Source organism: Myotis brandtii, unplaced genomic scaffold (genome assembly GCF_000412655.1).
Source record: "Myotis brandtii unplaced genomic scaffold, ASM41265v1 scaffold667, whole genome shotgun sequence".
NCBI lineage: Eukaryota > Metazoa > Chordata > Mammalia > Chiroptera > Vespertilionidae > Myotis > Myotis brandtii.
Genome location: NW_005370593.1, coordinates 2,283,249 through 2,302,368, shown reverse-complemented (window position 1 = coordinate 2,302,368; position 19,120 = coordinate 2,283,249). Strand labels below are relative to the sequence as shown.

Below are 19,120 nucleotides of genomic sequence, written 5' to 3'. Positions count from 1 at the left end.
ATTTTTTAAAAAATATATTTTTATTGATTTCAGACAGAGAGGAAGGGAGAGGGGGAGAGAGACAGAAACATCAATGATGAGAGAAAATCATCAATCAGCCGCCTCCTGCACGCCCCCCACTGGGGATCGAGCCCACAACACCCGGGCATGTGCTCTTGACCAGAACCAAACCCAGGACCTTTCAGTCCTCAGGCCAACACTCTATCCACTGAGCCAAACCAGCCAGGGCTAAAGTGATTATTGATAGGTTAGTCATTATTGCCATTTTATTATTCATATTTTTTATCTTCTTCATAAAGAAGTTAACATTTTTTGTAATACTGGTTTAGTGGTGATGAACTCCTTTAGCTTTTTCTTGTCTGGAAAGCTCTTTATGTCTCCTTTTATTTTTATTTTTTTTAAATTGATTTCAGAGAGGAAGGAAGAGGGAGAGAGAGGAGAAACATCAATGATGAGAGAGAATCATTGATCAGCTGCCTCCTGCACACCCGCCACTCCCCCCCGGGGATCGAGCCCACAACCAAGGGCATGTGCCCTTGACTGGAATTGAACCTGGGACCCTTCAGTCCACAGGCCGACACTCTATCCACTGAGCCAGACTGGCTAGGGCTCTCCCTTGATTTTAAATGTCAACCTTACTGGGTAATTTTGGTCATAGTTCCTTGATTTTCATCACTTTGATTAGTTCATGCCAGTCCCTTCTGGCCTGTAATGTTGAGAAATCATCTGACAGTCTTATGGGAGGTCCCTTGTAGGTAATTAACTGCTTTTAAAATTCTCTGTCTTTAACCTTTGGCATTTTAATTATGATCTGTCTTGGTGTGGGCCTCTTTGGATTCATCTTGTTTTGGCTCTCTGCGCTTTCTGGACTTGTATGTCTATTTTCTTCTCCAGGTAGGGGAAGTTTTCTGTCATTATTTCTTCAAATAGGTTTCATTCCCTTATTCTCACTCTTCTTCTGGTGGTACCAAATGTTGTTACACTTGAAGTTGTCCCAGATGTCCCTTAAACTGTCTTTTAATATATATATTGCTATTTCTATTGGGTGTTTTCAGCTACTTTGTGTTCCAAATCACTGATTCAGTTCTCTGCTTCATCTGATCTGCTGTTGGTTCCGTCTTCATTTCAGTTATTGTGTTCTTCCTTGGTTCTTTTTTATGGTGTTTTTTTTTATCTTTGTGTAAGTTCTTCCTGATTTTATCTGTTCTTCCTCTGTGTTCATTGAATATCCTTATACCCAGTGTTTTGAACTCTATCTGGTAGATTGCTTGCCTTCGTTTTGTTTAGTTCTTTTTCTGGAGTTTTGTCCTATTTTTTCATGTGGGACATGTTTCTTTCCTTCTCATTTTGACTGACTCCCTATATTTATTTATAGGTACTAGATAGATCTGCAGTGTCTCCCAGTCTTGGCAGAGTGGCCTTAAGTAGTAGCTGTTCTGTAGTAGATGTCAGAGTGGGGCCCACTGGTGCAGACTCCCTGGTCACCTGAGCTGGGTGATTGCTATTGGTATGCCAGTGGATGGGATTGACCCCCAGGCTGACTGGATGTGAGGATTGGCCATAATTACAGTGGATGCGCTGTAGTGCGGGGGTTGACCCGATTGAGTGGGAATAACTGTAGTGGGGCTCTGGTTGGTGCCTGCCATGTCCACCCTTTGGGTGTGTCATTTGTGGAGCTAATTCAGTGGTGCTCTGGTATGGCCTGAAGATGGCTACTGGGTGTATTGGTTCTAGGGCCTCTTGGGAGGGCCTCTGGTGCACGTCCAAATCAGCCAATGCCTGTGCCTGGCAGGGACCACCTGGTAGGACTTACAGTGATCTGTGGTTGTTTTCAGCCTATACTGGACTTGGAGGTGCCTGGGAGAGGCTATGCTGCAAACCAAGGCCAACTGCCACTCATGGCAGGGACCACTTAGCAAGGGGTACAGGGCATGCTGAAGACAGCCGCTGCTTGTTTGGCGTTTGTGGACTTTGAGAGATTAAAGTAAAGTCCAAAGTGTGAGCCAAGGCCGACAGCTTGTGAGGAACAGCCACTAATTGAGGTTTGGGCTGGTGCATGGGTTGGGTAGGGAAAGTTTTCAGGGAATCAGTTTGAATCCAGTTTGATGGAGACTCAAGATTTGGTGCCCACTTGCACCTGCAGGCTGGGTGGGGGTGAGCTCAGCAAAGGAACAAAGGCGCCTGCCAGCAGTTTGGTCCCAGAGAGAGCTGCTCCTCCAGCCCTCACCCTGAATCTAGAGAATTCATTTCCTCCCGCTATGTCCCTAGTGCTTTCCAAGCTGCTACTCTGTGCTGGAGCTTAGAGTGAGTGAGTTTGTGAGTGAATAAGTCTGTTTTAGTCCCTTTAAGACTTCAGCACCTAGGTCTACAGCAGCAGCCCCTCTCTCGAACTCCCCTCACTTGGACACACTCACTGCTGGTTTTCACAGCCAGATGTTTGGGGGACTATCCCTTCATTATTGGTGCTGAGGGCTGGGATCCCTCATTCTTCAGGGAGGACCTCCACAGCCACGATACCCATCCCAATTCTTAAACTGCCACACGTGGGAGTGGGACCAGCCCGTTCTGCATCTCTGCCCCTCCTACCAGTCTCAGTATGGCTTGCATTTATCCTTAGTTGTAGGAGTTCAGTTCAGCTAGTCTTCAGGTGATTCTCAAGGACGGTTGTTCTGTCATTCAGTTGTAATTTCGATGTGGTTGTGGGAGGAAGCACGCACAGCGTTTACCTACTCTGCCATCTTGACCAAAAGTCCTCTAGTATATTTTTTAACATAGAAAAAGTAGTCTGTAAGAAGAAATTTATATAATTATTAATTTATTTTAGCCTAAGTAGTAATGTTTTTAAGAATGGATTACTGCATGAATGGAAATTTTAGTGAAAATGCTAGAAAATATTACATTGGTATATGTATAAGAATTCAATATACTTTGATTAAAATAAAATTTATATCAACATTGTCATAGTATGGGCTCTCTATTGACTGTTCACTGATAATGATGTTTAAAAACCACAATTTTTTATTAGGTGCTCATTTATGACAGATTTGGCCAGGATATCATCTCTCCTCTCCTCTCTGTGAAGGAGCTGAGAGACATGGGAATCACTCTGCATCTGTGAGTTTTAACATATTTCTAATAATGGCATTTGTTTTCAAATAGTTGTTAAAGATTTCTTTGGGTACCTTAAAATTATTAGGGGACATTTATAGAGAATATAATGTTAAGTTGCAGTATTTTATAGAATAACATTTTATAATCTTCCTTTATTCAACCCTTTATTTCTTTTTTAAAAAGATATATTTTTATTAATTTCAGAGAGGAAGGGAGAGTGAGCGAGAGAGAGAATCATCAGAGAGAGAATCATCAGTGATGAGAGAGTATCATTGATTGGCTGCCTCCTGAACGCCCCTTACTGGGGATTAAGCTCCAACCCAGGCATATGCTCTTGACTGGAATAGAACCCGGGACCCATCAGTCCACAGGCCAACACTCTTATCTACTGAACCAAACCAGCGAGGGCAAATCCCCAGTCTAAAACTTTTGAATTTCAGAATTTAAATTTTCTCTCATATTTTTTTCTACAGACTGGTTTACCCTCTTATGTGAAGGAAAAGGACTGGTTGTCTTAAGATCTCTTCCAGCTCTAAACATTTTTTATTCCTTTAATTTACATATACTTTTTAAATTAGTTTACCATTAATATGAAAAATTTAAGTAATTATGAAGTAATGACTTAATCACTGTAGGAGGCTATGCTGTCTTCTTAACTACTGAATTTATTTGATTATGTTGCTTCTAATATGTTTGATAAATTGAATGTGCCTCTTTACTCTCTTCTTTATAGAAGGATGACTAAAATATTGTATATAGAAGGACATATATAAAAGGTTATACATAGAATATTGCTTATAGAAGCATGGCTGTAGAATATTGTAGAAATAGAATTTTAGTTCTATTTCCTGATACAAGCATGATAAAATCTTACAATGAAGAATAAAGACATTTTGTGATTTGATATTGGATATTTGAATGAATATACTGCCTGGATTGTAAAAAAGAAAATTATCAAGTGATAAAAATCTTTGCATGCTTATGCATTCTGTTACATAGCAAAAAAAAAAAAATTCTCTTAAAGGAAGCATTTATATGTCTTTCATTTAAAAAATATATTTGACTTTATGGTTAAATTTTTTTTACTGCTTCTAAAGACTTTCAGCTTTCTGTTTTTTTTCTCTCTTGGAGAACTTCACTTTCCTTCCACTCGCCTCCCCAATCTTTTTCTATGAAAAATGGGAATAAAATTAATTTTGAATGTGCTTTAAGTTCTCTTTCAAGGAGAACATTGGTAGAAGAGGTGTTAAAAGTAAGGCAACTGGAGTATAAGAAATGAAGACTAAGAGATTAGAATCTTACTACATAATAGTAACACTGATACAAGGAGAAAGCTGGGTTAAATAAGTAATTACAGCAAGAGCTTTTAGAGTACCGGTTACTGTTCTTGAACTAGTGAACTCCCAGTTTGGTAAATACTGATTTAAACTGTCTTTTTAGATAAGTGACTAAGAAAAAAGTGAATTTTATGTTCTTTATGTCCTCTAGGCTTTTGCACTCGGATCGAGATCCTATTCCAGATGTTCCTGCAGTGTATTTTGTGATGCCAACTGAAGAAAATATTGACAGAATGTGCCAGGTAACATGATTTCTTATTTTCCCGACTCTTGAATGTGAAAACAGATTTTTTTAAAAAAAATCTTAAGATATCCAGTGTGAAAAATCAGAAATTCCCTTACTCAGTTTCCCACTTTGATTTTTTGAGACTATGTTTGAATTTTAAATACCAGTCTGACAGATTAAAATTATTTTTTTGGCTGAAGAAGTATTTTATTGATTAAGACTGAGTCTAGCTTAAAAAAAACACACCCACAAATAAATAATAAACAGAAAACCTAACACTGTAGCTTAAAAGTAGGATTTTATTTTTCTAAGATAATAATTAGCCTGGAAGTAGGATGTCCAAGGTAGTATAGCCGCTCTATGAGGTAATCAAAGACTCAGGCTCCCTCTATCTTTCTGATCTATCATCTTTAGTTTGTAGCTTTTCATTGGCTTGCTTATTGCTTCATGGATGCAAGGTAGCAGCTGCAGCTGTAAACATCACATCTTTGCTCAAGGCTGTAGGAAGGGGAGAATGGATATGCCACCCCTGGCTGTTCATTTAGATCAGGAAAGCTAAGCTTTCCCTGAAACTCCCAGACGACTTTCATTTATGCCTCACATATGGTAGAATTAACTTCAAAGGAGGCTGTGGACGTTAATATTTAGATAAGTGTATTGCTACCCCAAACAAAATCTGGATTCTTTTAGCAAGGAAGAGGGGAAAAGGGGATATTGAATAGGTAGCTAACAAATCACAAGCATCTTTACTTATTTATTGTTGAATGAAGTTACTAATTAAATTATTGTTGAAAATCACATATTTTGTGTCTTCTTTGGTTAATGATGCCTGGCTTTCTATTTTACCCTGCATAAACTCAACTATGCCATTTTTAAAAGAGGCACAATTTATCAGTCCCTTCCTATTTCCTTTGTTACAACAGTTTTATTGAAATATAGTTCACCTAACCATAAAATTCACCCATTTTCAATGTACAAAGTGTACAGTTCATTGGTTTTCAGTATGTTCAGAGTTGTGCAACCATCATTATAATAAATTTTTAGAACATTTTCATCTCCTTAACTGTTTGTTATATCCTCCACCTCCACTTCCTATCTTAATAAATTTTTAGAACATTTTCATCTCCTTAACTGTTATATCCTCCACCTCCACTTCCTATCCTGAGCTACTTTTTGTTTCTTAACATATGAATGGAATTATATACATGGTCTGTTGTATCTGACTTCTTTCTTTTAGCATAGTATTTTCAAAGTTCATATCGTAACATGTACCAGTACTTCATTCCTCTTTATTATGTAATAATAGTCTATTGAATGAATATACCAAATTTTGTTTCTCCATTAGTTGATGGGCATTTGGGCTGATTCCACCTTTTGGCTGTTATAAACATTTGTGTATATTTCTATATAGACATGTGTTTTCATTTCTGTTATGTCCATAAATACCTTAGAGCGGAATTGCTTGGTAAAACTTAAACTTTTGAGGAATTGTGAAACCAATTTCTCCATATCCTTGCTAGTACTTTTTATTATCTGTAGCCATCCTAATGTGTATCTCATTGTGGTTTGGATTTGCATTTCCTTGATGACTAATGATATTAAGCATTGTTTAATATGCTTATTAGCCATTTGTATATCTTTGGAGAAATGTCCATTCAGAACTCTAATTTTTAATTGAGTTGTCTTTTTTTTATTATACTTAAAAAAAATATATGTTTTTATTGATGTCAGAGAGAGGAAGGGAGAGGGATAGAGAGATAGAAACATCAATGAGAGAGAAGCATCAATGGGCTGCCTTCTGCATAACCCCTACTGGGGATCGAGCCTGCAACCTGGGCTTGTACCCTGATAGGGAATTGAACTTGTGACTTCCTGGTGCATGGATGTTACTCAGCCAACTGAGTTGTCTTTTTATTGTTTTGTTGTTAAAGTACTTTACATATTTGGGATACTAGACACTTATCAAGTATATTATTTGCAAATATTTTCTCCCATTTTGTGGGTTTTTTCACTTTCTTTATAGTATCGTTTGGAACACTAAATTTTTAAATTCTGATTTTAAACTTAATTTAAATTTATTTTTTCTTTAGTTGCTTATACTTTTGATGTCATGTTTAAAAAACCAGTGCCAGCCCCGGCCGGGTGACTCAGTTGGTTGGGGCATTGTTCTGTACACCAATATCTAGGTTGCGGGTTCAATCCTCAGTCAGGGTTCGTATGGGAGGCAACCAATCAATGTTTTTCTCTCTCTCTAAAGTCAGTCAATAAACATATCCTCAAGTGAGGATTTTAAAAAAAAGGAAAGAAAGGAACTATTGCCAAATCTTTGTTTTCTTCTTTTAGAGAGAGAGAGGGATAGAGAGATAGAAACATTGATGAGAGAGAAACATCAATTGGCTGCATCCTGCATAACCCCTACTGGGGATCGAGCCTGCAACCTGGGCTTGTGCCCTGATAGGGAATTGAACTTGTGACTTCCTGGTGCATGGATGTTACTCAGCCAACTGAGTTGTCTTTTTATTGTTTTGTTGTTAAAGTACTTTACATATTTGGGATACTAGACACTTATCAAGTATATTATTTGCAAATATTTTCTCCCATTTTGTGGGTTTTTTCACTTTCTTTATAGTATCGTTTGGAACACTAAATTTTTAAATTCTGATTTTAAACTTAATTTAAATTTATTTTTTCTTTAGTTGCTTATACTTTTGATGTCATGTTTAAAAAACCAGTGCCAGCCCCGGCCGGGTGACTCAGTTGGTTGGGGCATTGTTCTGTACACCAATATCTAGGTTGCGGGTTCAATCCTCAGTCAGGGTTCGTATGGGAGGCAACCAATCAATGTTTCTCTCTCTCTCTCAAGTCAGTCAATAAACATATCCTCAAGTGAGGATTTTATAAAAAAAGGAACTATTGCCAAATCTTTGTTTTCTTCAGATTTTTATATATGGCATGAGGTAGGTGTCCAACTTCATTCTTTTTCATGTGACCATCCAGTTGTCCCAACATCATTTGTTGAAGAGATTATTCTTTCCCCAATGAAAGGTCAATTAACAGCGGTTACATTGGTTTATTTCTGGACTCTCAGTTCTGTTCCATTGACCTTTGTTCTTATGCCAGTACCAGTACTTTACATATTTGGGATACTAGACACTTATCAAGTATATTATTTGCAAATATTTTCTCCCATTTTGTGGTTTTTTTCACTTTCTTTATAATATCATTTGGAACACAAAATTTTTAAATTTTGATTTTAAACAATTTAAATTTAGTTTTTTTTTAGTTTCTTATACTTTTGATATCATGTTTAAAAAACCAGTGCCAGCCCTGGCTGGGTGACTCAGTTGGTTGGAGCATTGTTCTGTACACCAATATCTAGTTTGCGAGTTCAATCCCCAGTCAGGGTTCGTATGGGAGGCAACCAATCAATGTTTTTCTCTCTCTCTAAAGTCAGTCAATAAACATATCCTCAAGTGAGGATTTTAAAAAAAAGGAAAGAAAGGAACTATTGCCAAATCTTTGTTTTCTTCAGATTTTTATATATGGTATGAGGTAGGTGTCCAACTTCATTCTTTTTCATGTGACCATCCAATTGTCCCAACATCATTTGTTGAAGAGATTATTCTTTCCCCAATGAAAGGTCAATTAACAGTGGTTACATTGGTTTATTTCTGGACTCTCAGTTCTATTCCATTGACCTTTGTTCTTATGCCAGTACTACACTGTCTTGATTACTCTTCCTTTGTAACAAATTTTGAAAGTTGAAAATTGAGTTCTTCAACTTTGAACTTTGTTTTCAATGTTATTTAGGCTTTTTTGGGTCCTTGAATTTCCATATTAATTTTAGGATTAGCTTACCAATTTCTATAAAGAAGCTACTTGAGGATCTGTTAGGAATTGCCTTGAATCTGTAGATCAATTTTTAGAGTATTGCCATCTTAACAATATTAAATTTTCTGATTTATGAACATGCAGTATCTTTCCATTCCTTTTGATCTTTCAGTAATGTTATATAGTGTGTAGAATATAAGTCTTGCAGTTCTTTTGCTAAGTTTATTCTTTATATTTTTAGTGCTATTGTGAATGGAATTTTTTTTGGGGGGGTGGGGATTGCAAGTGTGTAGACACCCAGTTGACTTTTATATATTGAGCTTGTATCCTGCAGCCTTACTCAACTTCTGTGTCCTTTTGAAATGTTTCCATCATTCTTTGTCTCCTTCTTACTTTTCTGGCACAGTTCAGGATTCAAGCATTTGTCTAAGGAGCCCTGGTTGCTTTTTGTAGAGAACAGTATTTAGAAATTAGCATCTGATCATTGCTACTAGGGTGTCCCAGTCCTTTGGCCCTTTCAATGAACAGAGCTAAGAAATATATGTATGTACCTATACACACACTTTTATATTTATACTAGAGGCCCGGTGCACGAAATTCATGCACGGATAGTGTCCCTAGGCCTGGCTGGCGATCAGGGCCAATTGGGGCCTTCCGGCTGCCAGCTAGGGCCTCCCTTCCCCAGCTGCTGGCTGGGGCCTTCCTTCGTTCTGTGCCGCCCCCTGGTGGTCACTGCATGTCATAGCGATCGATCAAATTCCTGGTCTCCTGGTCAAACTCCTGAGCAGATGAACATGCAGTATCTTTCCATTCCTTTTGATCTTTCAGTGATGTTATATAGTGTGTAGAATATAAGTCTTGCAATTCTTTTGCTAAAAGATTTAATTTTATAAATCTTCCTACTTATCTTTCTAGATAGATAGATAGATAAATAACCTCCAAAACTGTTTCAGTTTAAAAATACAAGATTCATTCTAGCTTTTCCTTTTTTAAGTTTATAACTTCTTTCTCTGACAATAAGAAACATGGCTCTCAATATCCTCAACAGATTTACTTATTTTCTCAGTCCTCTCAATTCTCAGTCCTTTAATGATTCTCCCAACCTTTGTAGAACTACTGCCCTGCTCAGCCACCTTCTTCACACAGGCTCCAACTCCTCAGTTTTTCACATTCCAACATCTCTGAAATCAGATGCATCTTAAAAATTACGGTGTATTATAGCATTTTATTGCAGCATTAATTCTTTCTTAATGTTACATAAAATAATGATGCCTGTTATGATTGACAATATCTTAGCTTTGAAAAATGTGGTTATTTATAGGTCTGTTTGCCTGGAATTTAAGAAGATAAGTAAATTTGCCCTGGCCACTGTGATGCAGTGGTTGGAGCATGAGCCCTGCACACTGAAAGGTCTTGGGTACAATTTCTGGTTCATGTCTGGGTTGCAGGTTCGAACCTGGACCCAGTCTGGGCTTGTGTAGGAGGCAGCTAATCAATGTGTCTCTCTCTCATCAATATTCCTCTTCCTCTTCCCTCTCCAATTAGTTTTTGAGGCTTATGTCTTAATGTTCTTGCTTTTCCAAAATTTATTAGTTTTGTTAAATAGTGTAATTAACATGTTAAGCGCATGTCAGTCACCAGTGACTGACACTATACTTTCTGTCTGGACCTGTCAGCCACTGGTGAAATCGGATATCAGATATCAGATATCCTGGGTCAGTCACCGGTGACTGACACTATACTTTCCGTCCGAACCGGTCAGTCACTGGTGAAATCGAATATCGGATAATCTGGGCTAAATGGAAAGGAAGACATAACAGGCTTGGCGCTTAAGGTGTTAATAGGATTTCATTGATAATATAACTAAAATATAACTTTATTAATATATCTACTTGGTTATGTCTGGTAACCAAGTAACCAATACTTCTTTATAACTTTGTTCTCTTAGGATACTTTCTTTTATTGTAATTTTTATATAATTTGTCTCTTAAATGGTATATTACCCTTCAAAACCTTGCTCTTATACTATCTAAAAGATTTTTATTTGTGATCATTCTTTATACTAGCCTGTAAGAATGAAGTATTCATTGTATTTATAGGATCTTCGGAATCAACTCTATGAATCATATTATTTAAATTTCATTTCTGCTATTTCAAGAAGTAAACTGGAAGATATTGCAAACGCAGCATTAGCAGCTAATGCTGTACCACAAGTAGCCAAGGTAAGAGATTTTCGTTGGCTGATGACATTTTGTTAATATAAAATATAGTAATATCCTGAAACCTGTTAGTCGATATAGGTGTCTAATTAATAAAGGACCAGAACCACCTAAGAATATTCAGACTCATTACTTTTAGAAAGAGTTCTGATAATGTAAATTATCTTAAACTTGACCTGGGCAAAATAAATCAAACCAAAGAAACCTACTTAATGAATTTGAAAGATAAAAAGAAGCTGAATCAATGTTTGTTTTAGGCTGGGATTAGTATAATCATTTTAGCTCAACTTAGAAATAGCTTGCCAGTTGTGTTATCATAAATTATACTCAAAATGTATTGACATTGTTTTATCTATAATTACTACATTTACCATAATATCTCTAGATCTTTTCTTACTTAGGAGAGAGGGTCTAGAAAAGCTAAACTGCATATTATAAGAAAAATGAAATTCATAATAAGCCAGCACTTCTATATCATAGTGACAGGTTCAGCTTTGTATAAATAAAGTCTGTAAAATATATTCTTGGTTATAGCCCTGTGCTTCTTGAATTTAGATGAGATAAATGAAATTCTGGAGAATAGTATAGAGCAAATAAAAAACTAAACAACCATGCATTTACTTCTTATTTTTTCTCACTGATTTAGATAGTCTTCATTCATAGATTTAGATAATACTCTATTATTTCTGATTAGTTTTTGAGGCTTATGTCTTAATGTTCTTGCTTTTCCAAAATTTATTAGTTTTATATAAAACTAGGGGCCCAATGCATGAATTCGTGAACTTTGAAAGGAACTGTGGGCCCTGAGGCTGCGGTGGGCACAGGGGCGGGTCGCAGCCCATCCTCCATGCCATCACCTGGCCCCTCCTGCCACGGCCTCCCAGTCCCCTGTCTGCTGGCAGTCCCACTCCCACCACCACTCCCACACGCTGACGGCACTGGCCCCGCTCACACCCTCTGATGGCACGGAGCGATTGGGGCCAGCGCCATCAGTAGGTATGAGCAGCAGCTGCTGCCCTGATCGCCCCTCAGGAGCAGGGGGCGTGGAGAAGCCCTGAGAGGCGATCGGGGCCTGCAGCTACTGCTCACACCCACTGACGGCGCCGAGCAATCGGGGCGGCAGCAGGTGCAAGCAGGGGCAGCACCAGCAGTAGGTACGAGCGCCAGTTGGAACCGCTGTAAAATAAGCCAGGGCTCAAAGGTTAATTTTTGGTTTTGTGGTTGTTGTTTTTTTTTGCCCTGATCGCCCCTCAGGAGCAGGGGCAGGTGGAGAAACCCTGAGAGGCAATTTGGGCCTGCAGCTACTGCTCACACCCACTGACGGCACCGAGCAATCAGGGCCGGCAGCAGGTGCGAGCAGGGGCAGCGCCAGCAGTAGGTACGAGCGCCAGTTGGGACCGCTGTAAAATAAGCCAGGGCTCAAAGGTTTGTTTTTGTTTTTGTGGTGTGTTGTTTTTTTTTTCATATTAAGTTTATTCTTGCCCAGTTAGGCAATCTGTTACATAGTATGATTTTTAGCTATTGAATAAAATTGTAATTTTTTTTTTATCTTTAAATTCTTTATTAGTTAAGGAATTACAAATGTGTCCTCATTTGCCCCCATTAACCCCCATCCCCTGCCACTCATGCTCTCATCCCCTTGTTGTCTGTGTCCATTGGTTGGGCTTATATACATGCATACAAGTCCTTTGGTTGATCTCTTCCCCTTACCCCCACCCTCCCCTACTTTCCCTCTGGGGATTAATAGTCTGATTGCTGTTTCTGTCTTTGGATCTGTCCCTGTTCATCAGTCTATGTTGTTCTCTATTGCTCTCATCCCCCTGTTGTCCATGTCCATTGTAATTTTTTTCAATTTTTGCCATTGGTAGATTAAATCAAACTAAATGTGCTTTATTGTAAAATTGACTTGTAAACCTTTTGTTTGTTTGTTTGTTTCTAGGTTTTTGATCAGTATCTCAATTTTATTACTTTGGAAGATGATATGTTTGTTTTATGTAATCAAAATAAGGAGCTTGTTTCATATCGTGGTATGTAAAAATAGGAATATTGAATTTATTGTTAACAAAATGAATGGTGTACTGTAAAAAAGTGAACTTGTTTAGTGCAGTCCAAAACCAATAGCTCAATAAGATTTTATTAAAGCATGCAAAAAGTTAAAGCATGCAAAGAACACAGGTGTCACATAGAAACAAAATTTATTTAATAAACCTGTTTTGTAAGCTCAGTGAAGTATCAGTATTTTTACCTTTTAGGTGCCGCACAACAACTTGCATGAAAGGTTCACTCATGGCAAATAAGACAGTATTTTAGTAGTAAGATTCAGTCAGTTTTTTAGTATTTTAACCCTTGGACAAGAACAAGTTACTTTTCTGTGCTTCGGTTCCTTATCTGTAAAATGGGATAATAATACTACCTACCTCAGAGTTTTTGTGAGCATTAAATAGATTAGTGTAAAATGCCTAGAAAAGTTTCTGCTCATGGTATACACTCAGAAAAAGTTGGCTAATATTGCTATTTGTCAAGATCAGACAACCACAAGGAGTCAGCAGCTTCTATAGTGCTGTTATAGAATGAAGTGCCTTTCTCAGATATAGGTTGTTAGACTCCGCAGTAGTGAGATTGAGTATTGGTTTTGAAGCAAATGCTGTCTAACCACCTCTAAAGCTTGCTTTCCAATTTTGATAAACTGACCATTCCTGGGATGTAGGTTAAAATTAACAGACATTCATACACACACACACTACAGTATATTGTCTGTGTTTCTTTGTTGATTTTTTTTGTAAGAACACTTAACATGAGACCTACTCTCTTAACATGTTAAAGTGTACAGTAGAGTATTGTTGACTATAGGTACAATGTTGTATAGCAGATTTCTATAACTTACCAATGTTGTTTAACTGAAATTTAATGTCCATTGATTAGTTATGTCAAATATTTTTAAGAAAATTGCAGACTGTAGAAGATGTCATTAGCCAATTCAGTGAAATAATCATTAATTTGCTACTTAAGGATTGAGATGTTTGATGATGACTAGAATTTCAGTGGCTCTTAAGTGGAAAATATGTTCCCACTTAAGGGAGCACTTGGAAATGTGTAAGTGCCAGTTGTCACAACTGGGTGGGCTGCTGCTAGCAGGGACTAGGGATGCTAGATATTCTGCATTGTGTAAACCATGCTCACACAGAAAATTGTTCTGCCCAAACTGTCAGTGGTGCCCTATTATGAAACGCTGGACCAAATGATAAGCTACCTAAAAGAAGAGAATATGAATATTTTGGTTTCATTGAGCTCCTTGATACACTTTTTTGTTGAAATTAGACAGCATTCCTATGCTTGAGCTTAGCCAAAAGCCCAAAAGCGATAAACAACACTCCTAAAAGGATAGATTTGTTGAATTGCCCATGTAAGAGATTTTTGACAGTAGTTGTTATTTACAGAAATTTATTCACAGTTAATTGAGTTATAAATTAATTAACTACTTAAGTTACATGATTAAAACCTAGTTTCCCTTAAGTCTTTAAACTAAACTTATAAATGTTGACACATTATTTGTAAATCTGGTTACATAAAAACAAGCAGGTTTACTTTTATCAATTAACTCAGACTGAACAACTAAATTCTAGTCAGTCCTATTTAACAGCTTATTTAGCTTAGTTTGCTAAATTTCCTTAAACAGTTTAAATTGTATTTATAAATTCACTATATTAAATTTTATTTTTAAGTACTTCAGATACCAGACTAGGCAAATTTATAAATCTAACAAGCACAATCTACCCAAATATTTAAATAATTTTAAAAAATAATTAAATTGATAATGAGTCTAAGTTCATTAAACATTCAAGTCAAGTACTTGTAAATTTAATTTTCTTACACTGCCTCTCAATTTTAAAGAGCACAAGTCTGAAATTATTAATCAGTAAATTTGTATTTAAATATAATTTATTTAAGTATAATCACATCTTAAACTGCTCATATTCTCAATAGTATAGTTATTATAATAATTCTAGGTTGCTTCATAAAGCACTTTACAATATAAGCTCATTTACTCCTTAGAATAACTTTGTGAAGTAGGTATTATTTTCATTTTCCAAAGGAAGAAACTGAGTCTCAGATGTTAAGGAAGTTAACAAGGAAATAGCGGAACCAGGTTACTAAGCCCAGGCACTTATTCCAGGGACAGCACTCTTAACCATTATGTGCCACATCCTCTCACACAGTATAAGTGCTTTAGCTGATTATTCCAAACATAAATCAAATATACTAATGCCATGGATTTGGTTATCTACTTTCTGTGGATTGAGAATTTATCTTGTAAAGGAGGAAGATTTATATCTCAATGAGACTCAAGCTACTGTCTCAGACAAACCAGATTGTTATCACAAGTGAGTTGATGCTATCAATGGAAAGGTTTTTGACTATTCAGGTCAGTTCTCAGAGTCTGGGATTAGGGTATAGGACCAAAGGGCCAGAAGCTTCCACGTAGGTTTTTACCTATATGTTATTAAAAAAATGAACTGAGTGTTTTCCTAGATTGTTATCCCCTAATTTATATAATTCACAGTTTACCCTTATGCCATTTCTATCATTAATTTAGATAGATGGCAGTCTGCACCAAGAAGTAGCACATTTTTTCATACAGATTCTGTATTGCCTGGCTCAATTTTTTATTGTTTTTATGTTCTCTGTCTGCATGGACAAAGTATTTCTTTACATATTTTGATATATCCAGTTGGATTCTGTTTTCCTCTCATGTTAATCACAAGTAATATTAAATTTAATATTTTTTCACATTCAGGATGTTTGGAAATTAAAAATAGTATATAGATCATATTTTAGTGTAATCTTTTAACAAATAGTTACTGAGAATCTCCTTGTCAGACACTGGGCCTAGTTATTGTGTGAAATAGGAAGATGAATAAGGTCAAGTCTTTGACTGTCAATGACAGTCTTCACAACAGTGTTTCTGAAAATATAGCCCCAAGAATCATCTAAGGTGCTTGTCAAAGTTGCATATTTCTTAGAATTATTTCAAATCTATTGAGTTGAATCTCTAGGGGAAAGGACCAAGAATCTCTAATTTTTAATAGCTTTCATAGAAATTTCTTTCTCTTCCATATTCCCAGAGTGATTCTTATACCCACTAAAGTTTGGGAACCACTTATGTACCATCTAGTAGATCAGAAAAGACTTTAATATAACTCAACATAATAAAAAGGAAATGATATGTGAAGTTGGTCTTGTCATAATTGATTTGCATTATTCTTTTCTGGCAGTAGTTGAAGATCAGTAGTTTGTTTAGGCCATCTAGTGCTTGTGAATAAAACTATGGAATACAATATATATTTTTCTATTACTCTGGCAAAAACTTTGTGTGTTTTATGTGGTGGCTTTTTTTCTTATTACTGCTCTGATATTGATACTAATTACTACTGATACCGAGGTGGGATTTTTTTAAGGTAGTATAATTTTTAATGGATACTTGTAAAGTTTAAGCATAAAAAATTTTATTTATTTGAGTATTACATATGTTATTAAACTGAGTATTGATTAGGAGTTTAGTAATAATTTTAAGAGTTTAATAAAATAAGGCATAAATTTTGGTCTCTTTATTTCTCCTTTACTTGTGTCATTTTAGCTATTAATAGGCCAGATATCACAGACACTGAAATGGAAACTGTTATGGATACTATTGTTGACAGCCTCTTCTGCTTTTTTGTTACACTGGGTAAGTTTTCAAGTCTTTCTTCCAAGTAAATTATTTAACAGCTCATTTTAATCTGTTAAACTATAATATCCTGTTTTTGTTTTTTATACACTCCACACATGGACTTATTTAGACTATTTATAGAAAATAACCTGAAAGAATCCATATCCAATTCTTTTTTTTTTTTATTTTAGTGTATTGGAATCAAGAGGGTTAACATTATACATGGCTAAAATTTGAATTTTTCTTAATATATGTATAAATAAATTGCCATCAGACCAAAACAAAGTTTAAAAATTTGCTAATAGTCTAATTTTTACTTCTGCAGTTGACTGAGCACTCTTTGAATAGAATCTAAAATGCAACAATTTCAGTATATAAAAAATACAATGTTCTAAGTTTGTTTTATGAACTTCTCAATGCATTCGTTTTTATTTTATTTTCGATTTTTGCCTTTGAAAAATGTGGAGTAATAATACATTAAGAGGTCTGATAAGTTGATAATTTTTAGGAGCATTTAAAATTATGTGAAGAGGTTTTTTCTGTTATCTTTTAAATTAATATTTCAAAAAGAGATTGTAATCCTGTATGGTTAATTTATAAAATAAATAAAAAATAATAATACCAAACTGCTAAATTATCTTCATTCTTTTCCTTTAAGTGAAATTAAAGTGAATCTTGTGAGTAGAGAGTAAACTTACTTTTTGAAACTGCCTGTAGGGAGTTGAAATGCTGATTTAGTGAATTCATTGAAAAACCTGGTCACATTGATTGCCCAGCACTATATAAAAATAGTCTTTCTGACTCCCTTTATAATTGGGAAGGTTCATTTTGCTTTTACTCTACAGATTATAAATCCTTTTTTTATGTTTGTAACCTAAAATTATATACATGTATGTTATTTTTTAAAAAATATATATATTATTGATTTCAGAGAGGAAGGGAGAGGGAGAAAAAGATAGAAACATCAATGATGAGAGAGAATCATTGATTAGCTGCCTTCTGCACACCCCCAACTGGGGATCGAGCCCACAACCCAGGCGTGTGCCCTTGACCGGAATTGAACCTGGGACCCTTTGGTCTGCAGTCCGACGCTCTATGCACTGAGCCAAACCAGCTAGGGCTCTTTGTTATTTTTTAACGCTGATAAATTTTGTAAGTAGCCATTTTAATTATTAAGAGTGGAAATCATTGCTAACATCTGTTGTTAAAATAGGTGCTGTTCCTATAATCAGATGTTCAAGAGGAACAGCAGCAGAAATGGTAGCAGTGGTGAGTTTATGCAAATATCCATTGGGGATAAATAATACTGCATCACCTGTTTTACATAAATACCTCAAATGCTTTTGTTAATTTTAAGAATATGATTGCTATGAGTTATATATTAAGTACCTAAAGCAAATATTTTTATAACATTGGGATTCCACCAAAAAGAAAAAGTAATCATTGTGTACTTCTATGTAATGGAATAAGATGATTTACTTCAATGTGCTATTCTAGCCCTATTATTTTAAAAACTAGAGGCCCGGTAGACGAAAATTTGTGCACTCGGGGGAAGGGGGGAGCCTCAGCCCAGCCTGTGCCCTCTCGCAGTCTGGGACCCCTCGTGGGATGTCCACCTGCCGACTTAGGACCACTCCCTGGGGTATTGGGCCTAAACTGGCAGTCAGACATCTCTCTGGCAGCCCAGGAGCCCTGGCGGATGTCCACCTGCTGGCTTAGGCCCACTCCCCGGGGTATCGGGCCTAAGCTGGCAGTCAGATATCCCTCTGGCAGCCCGGGAGCCCTCAGGGGATGTCCAACTAATGGCTTAGGCCCGCTTCCCGTGGAGAGTGTGCCTAAGCCGTTAGTCGGACATCCTTAGCGCTGCCACAGAGGCAGGAGAGGCTCCCAGCACCACTGCTGCGCTGTCCAGCCATGAGCTGGCTTCTGGCTGAGCGACCCTCCCCCTGTGGAAGTGCACTGACCACCAGGGAGCAGCTCCTGGATTGAGCATCTGCCTCCTGGTGGTCAGTACGCGTCATAGTGACTGGTCGTTCCAGTCGTTCTGCTGTTAGGGTCAATTTGCATATTATCCTTTTATTATATAGGATACTTTTAATTGTTTTTGTTGATGTTTGCTTTGTTTTTTGTTTTTGTTTTTTTTTAAGAGGGAGAGAGAGGAAGGGAGAGGGATAGAGAAATAGAAACATTGATGAGAAAGAAACATCATTGATCAGCTGCCTCCTACACACCTCCTACTGGGGATCAAGCCTGGAACCCAGGCATGTGCCCTGAGTGGCCAGATTATCATGACCACCTGACGTTTGTAGGCAAATTAGCCGTACACTGCATCGTATGGGATATGGAAGCCGAAGGCCTGTTCAAACACCTTTGCTGTCTGTAGTTTCCAAGATAAAACGTCTCCAATTCTCACAGGAACACAAGGATTGAATAGTCGAGCATTGGAAAAAAGTCATGTGGTCCGATGAATCACGTTTCCAGTTGCATCATGCAGATGGCAGAGTGAAAATTTGGCGGAAACAGCGTGAAAGCATGCACCCCACATGCATGAGTACAACCCTTCAAGCTGGTGGGGGCAGTGTTATGATTTGGGGCATGTTTTTTCTGGCATGATTTGGGCCCTTTAATTCGTGTGGAACAACGTCTGAATAGCACAATAACGTCTGAATAAGTATCGTTGCTGATCAAG

At 36.9% G+C, this 19,120-nt stretch overlaps 1 protein-coding gene across 2 annotated transcripts in view; it reads left to right on the top strand.

Annotated features, from left to right (window-relative positions):
* SCFD1 (sec1 family domain containing 1) overlaps positions 1-19,120 on the top strand; it is a 123,840-nt gene that overhangs the window by 6,996 nt on the left and 97,724 nt on the right. For both annotated transcript variants that reach the window (XM_005880994.2, XM_014528975.1), the window contains exons 3-8: positions 3,026-3,114; positions 4,600-4,690; positions 10,605-10,727; positions 12,664-12,751; positions 16,360-16,449; positions 17,645-17,700. In XM_005880994.2, coding sequence (XP_005881056.1) covers positions 3,026-3,114; positions 4,600-4,690; positions 10,605-10,727; positions 12,664-12,751; positions 16,360-16,449; positions 17,645-17,700 — 537 coding nt within the window. The remainder of the gene's footprint in view (positions 1-3,025; positions 3,115-4,599; positions 4,691-10,604; positions 10,728-12,663; positions 12,752-16,359; positions 16,450-17,644; positions 17,701-19,120) is intronic.